The sequence below is a fragment of the Pundamilia nyererei genome, unplaced genomic scaffold (assembly GCF_000239375.1).
Source record: "Pundamilia nyererei isolate P.nyererei 1_Seehausen unplaced genomic scaffold, PunNye1.0 scaffold00046, whole genome shotgun sequence".
Taxonomy (NCBI): domain Eukaryota; kingdom Metazoa; phylum Chordata; class Actinopteri; order Cichliformes; family Cichlidae; genus Pundamilia; species Pundamilia nyererei.
This window is the reverse complement of record NW_005187447.1, coordinates 1,222,367-1,232,893: the sequence shown is the minus strand read 5'-3', so window position 1 is coordinate 1,232,893 and position 10,527 is coordinate 1,222,367. Positions and strand designations below refer to the sequence as shown.

Sequence of the window (10,527 nt, the reverse complement as noted above, 5' to 3'; positions counted from 1 at the left end):
GGTTCTGCCAGGTTTCTGTGGCCATAAGCTGAGCAGCGTCAGACTTCTCCCAGAGACCCTGAAGAGTCAGTGTCATAGCTGTCCCACTCTGCATCTGGTCTGAGGGAGGGACAACACTACCAGAGGACTCCTCCAGGGTACCACACTGCTCTCAGGATAGTGAGGAGTCCCCTCGATGAATTTTTATACTTCCTTTCTGCATCGCTCACACATCTTGCTGTTTGAATGTGCCTTTCTTTTGTTTTCTTTTTACATCTAATGGAAGCAACTGACAATGTATCAGCGGTTTTGCACCACTTGTCATTGTGAAATGCTTAATAAAGCTAATTAAGTGTTATATAGTATTTCCAGAAGATGGCACTGTTTACTGTATGAAAGTATGTCTGTGTGTCTGTTAGACAGAGTGCAGCACTGCATTTATACGGTGTACAATAATTCATTTAAGACATTTTGGCCCCTCAGTGAACTTGTGCTCTTTTATAGCTGGATAAGCTATAAGCCTGCGTGATGTGACAAATCTCCATGTGTTTCTTTTCAAAACGCTTATCTACACTGCCTGTTGAGACATTACTGCCACCAACTGTTGAAGAACAAAGTGAAACTGGTAGCAGGAATTTGTAGAGTTCTGCATGTCTCTCTTTGTGGATACGCTGTTTGCATAGCAAAACGGGCGTTATTACCAGTCTATTACCAGTAATAACAGAATAATTCCACAATGCAAGAATTTATGATGTATAGCAGAGAGGTTAGATATTTTTGTAGCTTCTCTGTTGCTGTAAAATCAAAATGTACATTTTATCATTCTACTTTGGTGTTTCTGGTGTGAAATTCCTCGGGCTCAGTCCAAACCAACCTCAGTGACACAATCAAGCGGGTAGCTTTGTCGAATTTGGGCTCCTCCAGAGCCCCAGAGGGTATTATGTAACAGTTTCCTGAGTTCAAAGAGAAAAGGGATCATGCTTTGAAAAAATGTTTTTTTTTAAAAAAAACATATAACTCGTCGTAATAATTATTACTCTTCTTATTCTTTTTAAATGGAAGTGTATGAAACTGCTAACAGTTTTGAGTGCTTAAAGTTAAAAACGCGTACAGTATGTCAGAGTAAAATAGAGACGCACGCGTTTTGCGTCGCATTCTGCAGTCCTGCGCACATATTAAATAAAAAACAAACAGTAAAGATAATAAAACAACATAGATAACCTATGAAAAATAAACGTAGTCTCCCTGTGAGTGCGCAATCACGGAGAATGAGTTTACGCGTACTTAGACTTTCAATCACAGCTCATACTGTTCACTATAAGTGCGCGTGCTAAAACGACATCAACAAATCAACTTGAAGTGAGAGGAAGTGTTCTCTCAGATTGACATGCAATAATTACAGGGTGGTTTGGGGGGGCATGAAACATGACTCCTCCACAGTAAGAGGTGTTTTAAACGGAGGACAATCATTCGATACAAAAGAGGTGGCGTGAGCCATGGAAACGTCACCAGTCCCCGCCTTAAGTTATAAGAATCAATTGTTGGATTCCCCCCCCCCCAAAAAAAAAAAATCAGAATAGATTGTTGGAGGCGTTATCTTAACTGCCAGACACAGAGGGCACGCGGCTGTTGGAGACTTATCATCAGGATAAGTCAGACTGAAATAAAAAATAAAAACATCAGTGGTGTAATTTAATAGCTCTCTTTATCATTTTACTGGGAACAGTTCAAGAGGTGTGAAGAATGCGTTGCACCTCAGCCTGGATTGGCTGGGCTTTATGTTTGTGCGCATCTCTGGCCGTGCGCGCACAGGACTACACCGAGGACGACGGGATGATCCTGGACCTGGTCGGCGAGGACAGGACTGATCCTGAAACCGGAACCGACCCGGCAGCCGAGTTCATCAGGTGCAACAAGGTAATGGCATAGTGATTGCGTCAAAGGCATTAAATGCGCATCTTCAGTCATCAGCACCTGTCATTATTCCAAAAACGGGTAAAATATTTGGTCAAATATTTCAACAAACAATCTTTGCTGATGTACCTGACAAGCTGCCAGTTTGAGATACAGATTCGTTAAAATGTGCGCTCACATGCTGGGAGATAATACTTATTCATGTGTTATTGTGAAAACAGCGCAATACACACAATATAGATATATATATATAAATCCAACTTATTGCACGCATGCTACATTTCTCCTGTGCACGTGGACATGAAGATCACATGTGCGCTGCATTATTTTTACTGTCCAGGTAGCCTGGCGCATTCCCGGACAGTACATAGTTGTATTGCGTCAGGGGACGCACGAGTCTCAACTCCAGAGGACCATCAGGAGGCTGCGAAGTAAAGCAGCCAGGAGAGGATACCTGGTGGAGATCCTGCAGACCTACTCAGGAGCACTGCGTGGCTTTCTGGTCAAACTGAGTAGTGACGTCCTTCACCTGGTAATTGCGTCACTTCACTGGATGTGTTCGGGAAAAGTGTGATTTAAACCTTTAAGGCAAAAAGGGGAACACAGGGAAATAGATGTCAAATCATAGCAGATCCATTTTCTAAAGGTTAAGACATTCCGAACGGGACATCCTAAGAGCTTATAGGTGGAAGGCAGATCTAAGAAAGCAGCTATAGTCTTGAATAACACTGTAACATTGTATACTGGCACAAGACGAGTTAATGGCAGAAAAGATTGGAGTAATATGGATTTTCTGACTGCAGCTTTTTGCAGAGGTCTGTGCAGTCTGTGTATATTTGACCTACTTGACCAAAATAAAGTGAGAATACGGGAGTCTGGAATGAATGATAGACAAAGTGTACTACTTTCGGTTAAATATTGGCGGCGTTTTCAGGATTATTTATTTCGAGTCGCATAAGATGGACCGAGAATGATGAGAGGTGTGTGTGTATTTATGTGTGTTTTTTATTTTAAAATCTGTAAAATTATAAGTAAGTGTAGATTTAAAGTAAAAGAACTCCTCACCCGCCTTTAGAATGTTAACAAAGAGGTTTTGTGGAGCATTTGAAATCATTCAGCTGTAGGAGTTGAACAAAAATAATCAGAAACTTTGCTGAAAAACACACAGAAAACGTGAATTAGTTGAACTCTGTATAGTATGAGTGCTGGTGGTAATTTTAGACAGAGTTTCTTGACAGTTGAGAGGTTGTAGACTCACCTTTGGTATCTGCGCATTCTTGAATTATGTCAAAAAATAAAAATACACAAATAAAACGTGAAACAGTGAAACAGACTTTAAAGAAGAATGGTCAGCTTTACCCCCACCTGATTTAACAATCAACTTCCTGTTAATCATTCCTTACCACCCACAGTTAAGTTTGATTGTGTTCCTGTCAGGTGGCGAAGCTCCCTCACGTGCACTACATAGAGGAGGACTCATCCATCTTTGCTCAGAGCGCCCCCTGGAACCTGCAGAGGTTACTGCACCCTTACGGTGGTTTCTCCGAAAATGGAACATACAGACCTCCAAGTGAGTTTGTCTCTGTCCATGACTTATCTGTATTTTTCGTCAAAATACTATAGGAAACCACGTGCGCTCTTAAGCAATGTAACTACCGAGGCAAACAAAACATTTTGCATTAAGAGTTTCAGGAGTCATTGGGGCGGTTGGAGTAATATACAACTACCCCAATGTTTCTATTGTAAACAGCTCAAGAACAGCAGAAAACACGACTTTTCTTATTTCATTTTCCACATTTATGACAACAGGAACATTTATTCTACAGCAGCATATTCAGCAGTATCATCTCTCTTATTATATCAAGCTGTAAACAACAAGGAATTCCTGTCTTTGTGCAATAAGCCTGATATTGAAAGGTGCCTCTCAGTTTAATTTCTATGAAGTCACCCGACGGTCACCATCACCATGGCAACCTTTAATTGCAGCCGCTTCAGAAGAACTAATTACATGCTAATATCTGTGTTGTGTTAGTTCAATTCAAGCTAAGCTTAAATACAGTTAAGTCCATAACTTGCTGGGCCAAGACACCATTTTTGTAGTTTTGCCTTTGTGCACCGCTACAGTGGACTAGCATTCAAATTAGCATTATCTGTTAGGGAAGTAAATCCATTTTTTATATACAGATACATTTTCAGAGGCTCAATAATAATTGGAAAATGGACTGACAGTTTCATGGCCAGGTGAGGCCTGTTCCTTGGTATTTCACATGAAGTAGTATCTGTGATTGAACCAGGGTGTTGAACTTGCATTTGGTAACTATCTACTAGAAGTCTCAATGCCAATGCAAGAAACATTAATTTGTATAAATTTCCTAGCCCTTAGACTGTGATGGACAGGGGCTCAAAGAACCAGTTCTTTCTTTCTCATCTTCCCAAACATTTGTCACTGGAACTAAATGCTTATGGGGCTTTAAAAATGATCTTTTTTCCATTTAAATGACATCTGAGCCATTTGTGCAGTTTAGCTGTCAGATATCCATCAAGCAGTGCAGCTTTCCAACAGCAACCACACTGAGATTTCTCCCCTCAGAAATTGCATTTTCTAATTACATGTCAAATTCACCATCTGTCCTCTGCAGATGATGGAGGGAGGACGCAGGTGTATCTGATGGATGGCAGTGTGCAGAGTTCTCACAGAGAGGTTGAAGGACGGGTACTCATCACAGACTTCAATAACGCCCCTGAAGAGGATGGAGTCAGAGTTCACAGACAGGTTAAACACATGCACGCACAAATGAAACATTTCAATTCAACAGCACTTATGTATTTGCAATTGCAGCTCAATAACATTCTAAATCCTCGTTCCACTACAGGCCAGTCAGTGTGACAGTCATGGTACACACGTGGCAGGTATTGTGAGTGGATCAGATTCAGGTGTTGCTCGAGGGGCTGCTGTTAACCTAGTGCGTGTGCTCAACTGTCAGGGTAAAGGGACCGTCTCAGGAGCTCTGGCAGGTAAGACAGAAACTGTTGAACTGTACTTTGTACTAAAGACTACCAGAGCCAAGCAAAAACTCTTGAGTTTCTTTCTCTTGGGTCATGGTGACACAGCTTGTGGATGGCATGAAAAATATTTCAGTTTTATCAAAACATTGTCTTCCAAAGGACATCTTCTGACTATGACTCTGGCCCTTTCCCTCTAGATATACATGGGGAGTGTCATAACTGAGTTATTGCAAGAACATGAGTGGGTCATATGTTTAATATTTTGGCTGTTGACTGGTTCTTTGTGGGCACAGGTAGTGCAACCATCATCTACAGTGTACAGAATTCTAATCTACATTATGAGCGCCATGTTTCACTCTTACAGCAACTTTGATTTAAAGCTGCAGGTAGAAAAAAACGCCCATATTTGTAGAAAAAAATAAAATTAAAAAAAGACCCCAACTGCAGTAGTTCTTCAGTCTCTGTTCACCAGACAGAAGAACCAGACTTTTCTCTTCTTCTTCTAAAACCTGAGAAGTTCAGGTCAGACTGCTTGTGTTAAAATATAAATAATTATGGGTAGTATGAATCCCTAGGAGACCAATGATCCCTAATAATGCAGCTATAAACTCTTAGTCTGGTTTTAAAGACTTTTAGAACACACTTTCATTTCATTAACTGTATTGAAAGAGAAAAGGAAGATGACCACAGTGTAAAACTTCCAATTTTTCTTGAGTGTATGAGGTTTTAGATTGTCCCTTTCCCCTTTCTGTCAGGAATGGAATACATTCGAGCCACTTTACTGGCCCGCCCAGTGGATGCAGTAGTCGTGTTGCTTCCTTTTGCTGGTGGCCTCAGCCGTTCATTAAACACAGCCTGTCGAGACATGGTGGCTAACAGCGCTGTGGTCATCGCCGCAGCAGGCAACTACAGAGATGATGCCTGTCTCTACTCACCTGCTTCAGAGCCTGAGGTAATTTAACACTGAAAATGCAATCACATTCTGGCCCACCTACACGCGACCCTCACCTTTACCTCCTTTCATGTGTGTGTGTGTGTGTATAGGTCATCACAGTGGGGGCAGTTAACTCAATGGACCAGCTCATGTCACAGGGAGCAGGTGGTACCAACTTCGGCCGCTGCGTTGATTTGTTTGCACCCGGCGACGACATCATTAGTGCCAGTAGTGACTGCAGCACCTGCTTCACCTCCCGCAGTGGAACCTCACAGGCTGCTGCACACGCTGCAGGTACGCAAACACACACACGCGCACGCAAAAGCAATCTGTGTATGCTGTTGGTATATCAATCATTCTTTTATTACAGACTCAATGATCCTTACAAAAAAAAATCACATAAACACTAGAAAAAATATAATTGCATATTATAGATCATTGCAGGGAAAGCAGCTGTAGCAGTGTCTCCACACCTGGGATTGGTTGCATGTTGTAATACATCTTATATTTGATAATCCCGCAATGATTTTCAGAGGCATTAAGCCTGCAGATAAATTTATGCATGAGATTTCTGAAAACAACTTTAAAAGTACTGACTTGTGCATCCACAAATATTTCACTTGCGCTGACAAATCAAGGTTTTCTCTCTAATGATCACTCAGAAGACTTTCACTAGTTAGCATACAAGTATGCAGTGTACAGATGTGTACAGCGTGCTTTAAATAGAGATATCTTCACTAAGGTTGCATAAGAAAGGTTGTGCATAAATCATTTTTGCACATCAGTATCGTTACCATTTGTCACAGCACAATTACTTCATAATTTGTTTTTATTTGTGTAGGTGTCGTAGCAGTGATCCTGTCGTCCAGTCAGATTGCATCACCAGTGCACGTCCTCCATATGATGTTGCATTACTCCATCAGCAACACTATCGACTTCCTATCTCTGTCCGAAAGCCATCGGCTCACCACGCCAAACCTGGTAGCAGCCATGCCTCCGGTTATTAAAACGTCACCAAGTTAGTGACTCACATTCCTTTATCACACACAGACTTATAGTATCTATATGTGGTTCACATATGCGTTAATATTTCTACAAGCAGATGGGGAGCTACTGTGTCGGTCAGTGTGGTCAGAGAGGTCAGGAGTCGCGAGCACCGACAGGGTCATCAGCCGCTGTCGTCAAGGGGAGGAAATGATGGGCTGCAGCAGTTATGCTCCTGAAGGCGTCCGTGTGGGGGAAACCATCACTGTTAGTTCAGTTACATCAGCCATAATATCAACAATAACTTCACTCTAAAGTCTATAAGTCTACGGACAAACCCTCACCCCCTGTGTTTACAGATGAACAGCGGACACATGGAGTGTATTGCCCATAATGGTCCAGCAGGTAAAGGTGTGTATGCTGTGGCCCGCTGTTGTGTGATAAGCGGTCTGCAGTGCCAGGTCCATGCTAGTCCTGAGCAAGGACAAGCTGCTCAGTGCGTCGGCCCCCAGCACCACCTGACCGGTGAGTCACGTGTACAAGCTGCAGGAGTTTGAATGAGGCAGTCAGTCTGACATTTTAGGAGAAGCTCTTACTTGTTTTCTTGCTAAGAGTTAGAAGAGAAAATAAATGACACCATCATGTGTGTCTATAAACCAGAAGTTCAACTATCAGCTCATAATTTTGCAAAAATATTACCGTAAAAAAATCAAAGGGGTAATATATTAAATATTTACACTCACAGGACACTTTATTAGGTACACCTTGCTAGTACTGGGTTGATCTCTTTTTTTTTTTTTTAACCTTGCTTTAGTTCTTTATGGCATAGACATAGATAGAATAAGGTGCTGGAAACATTCCTCAGAGATTTTGGACCATATTAACATGACAGCATCGCACTGTTGCTGCAGGTTTGCCGGCTGCACATGTATGATGCAAATCTCCTGATCCACCATATCCCACATGTGCTGGATGGTCATTTGAGTACATTGAAGTCATTGTCTAAGAAACCATTCTGAGATGATGTGAGCTTTGTGACATGGTGCGTTATCCATAAAGGGATAGACTTGGTCAGCAATAGTGCTAAGGTAGGCTTTTTCTGACCACTCTGCATATATCCAAGAGATTGTTATGTGTATTTCAGCAGTTTGTCAAGTACTCAGACCAGCCACTCTAGCACAAACGGCATTCAAAATCCCTTAAATTCCCTTCCTTCCCCATTCGGATGCCCTGATGCTCAGTTTGAGTTATTTGCCAATCAAAGCTAACTTTATTTATAAGGCACTTTAAAAACAGTGAGCACTGACCAAGTGCTGAACATAAACTAAAAAGAATAAAAATATAAATACTAAAAAAAACAAATGAAATGACAGTAACAATAAAGCACACCAACATCAGAAAGACAATAAAATTAACATTCTATTCTGGGTCTATGTGATTAGCTGATTTGCATTAATTAGCAGTTGATGAGGTGTAGTTAAAGACTATTAATTTGGACTTAATCTTCCATTTAACAAGTCCTATCTATTTTTCATGAACACGTGTACAGATTACATAAAAATATAGCTGGTGCAGAGCTGTTGTTTTTTTTTAAATTTTATTTTATTTTGAATATTTGTATTAATTTAATTTCAGCTAGTTTTCAGTGTGTTAGGAGTCTTAGTTTGAAGTTAAGCAGGTTGTCTCAACTACGATGTGATTAGTGATATGATCATGACCATTTGTACCTAATATAGTGGACAGACAGTGAATAGGGCTCTTCAGATTTTATTTTATCCATACCAACAATAAAAAATATATTTATAAAATAAATACTAATACAAATCTAATACTGTTAGATCAAGGAAACAATGTTCCAGAAAGCATCTGGGAAAATGTGGAGGAAAAAATTATTTATTTAATATCTTTTTGTTTTAAATTAGTAATCAGAGATCATGGTTTAATAGCTGGCAGAATGAATACAGCTCTTTGAACACTGTTTATATTGCTTATGATAAGTTTAGCCAAGAGACTCCTCCCTCCAGCTTCACACTAAGAGATATAGGAAGTGGGATGAAATGTCAGCCCCCTTTAAAAACAAAAACAAAGTCTATTAATTTAAATTTAGTTGCTGTCGATGTACTGAAGCGATGCACCTCAGGTATATAATCTGTATTTTTTAGTCAAAGTCAGGCTGCTGCATTTAGAATATCTTAGCCAGGTATGCTTGTTCCCATGGTAATCACCCTGAAAGGAAAATGTAACCCTAGCCAGCACAATTGCCAGCTACTCCACGAGTGTGTGATAGAAAAAGCAGCTTTTCAAATGTCATTAGAGCACTTAAATTACTTTACATTACATTTCTCATTGGTTGCCTCCATAGTGGTCTCTCTGAGGAGGATCAGTTAATGCTTGGCAACAGCGCCTCTAAAGTTCTTTGCTCCTTCGTTGTGTTTAAAGATTCAGCTGATTCTTCTCTAGGGTGTACATCGATGTCCACAGCTGAGATCTCATCTGATCCGCATCCACGTCACAGCCAGGGGAAGCGCTGCACGGTGAAAGAGGGGGTCACATCACACGCGATATGCTGCCATGCTGCATCTCTCGAGTGCAACCTGTTGGAAAACATATCAGCTGACAAAGATCAGGTGAAATAAAATAAAAATCACAGTAAAAACTTTGAGAATCAGCTACTGGAAGTTACCTCAGAAGTTATCGTTTTCCTTCAGGTTGAGGTTTCCTGTCCTTCCGGCTGGACTCTGACAGACTGCAGTTTCGTCTCTCGGGGCTCTGCTATCTTGGGGCCAGTTGCCAAGGGAAACAGTTGCCATGTCTATGGTGTCACGGGAGTGGATGGAGCAGCGGGTGCTGCCGTCTGCTGTCGTGTCGCACCACCAGAGCAGCAAGCTGCAACACCTCACTGATCCGGTTTCACCTCACTTTGGTTTCTAACATCATTGAAACAGCTTTGACGTTGCAATTTTTTTGTCTTTGGTCAGTTTTAAACCCCCTTACACTTTTCTGAGAAACCTCAACATCCTTAATATTCACTTAAAGCACTTCTGTAAAGCTGTTTGTGTGTGTTTTAGTTTTAGGATTACGCCAGATTATGCTCCAGTGCACATATTATATGTGACTTGACAACCTGTAAGCTATTTTTGTATCTTTTTACAAAACAGTTATAATAAAAAGAGCTTTCACAAACATACGGTTTGGATAATAGTGTAGTATTTACCGGGTATACCATCCGCATGCTGTTTAGAAGTTAATAAACTGAACAAATGAAATCAAAATGTTAAGCTCTGGTGTCAGCCATGTGTGTTTTAGAGTGGAAAAACATGATGATGTGCACCACAGGTTGTCACAGTTAGCATGTGTTATGTATGCACTGATTTCCTGACATTCCTCAGTCTTGTGCAGCACAGCTGCAGGTAATCAGCCTGCTTGATTAACAAGTCAGGTACCTTTTGCTCATTTTGTGAAACAGTAGGTGGAAACAAAATGAGGTAAATGGCTAACAGTAGGGACACCAGTTAAACAAATTTCATGTCTACCCAGAGTGTTATTGTGACAGTGGCTTTTATGGCTCCACAGTTAGAGACTTAGTTCTGATACACAGGTGGGTGACGTCAGTGTGAACAAGAGCAAAAGGAAGCATATAAACCACTGTCAGCTAGCTTGCGCCAATCAGCTAGCTGTCTGATTGGCACAAGACAGCATTCTATCCGACT

The 10,527-nt window shown here is 41.0% G+C and overlaps 1 protein-coding gene across 1 annotated transcript; it reads left to right on the top strand.

The window, feature by feature from the left end:
• Nucleotides 1-1,566: 1,566 nt before the first annotated feature.
• Nucleotides 1,567-10,455, top strand: pcsk9 (proprotein convertase subtilisin/kexin type 9). The gene is made up of 12 exons (XM_005732246.1): nt 1,567-1,896; nt 2,234-2,425; nt 3,331-3,463; nt 4,533-4,666; nt 4,767-4,908; nt 5,655-5,851; nt 5,944-6,127; nt 6,675-6,851; nt 6,936-7,084; nt 7,177-7,342; nt 9,278-9,444; nt 9,526-10,455. The coding sequence occupies exons 1-12, from the start codon at nt 1,723-1,725 to the stop codon at nt 9,718-9,720; spliced, it is 2,010 nt and encodes a 669-aa protein (XP_005732303.1). The 5' UTR covers nt 1,567-1,722; the 3' UTR covers nt 9,721-10,455.
• The last annotated feature ends 72 nt before the right edge of the window (nt 10,456-10,527 follow it).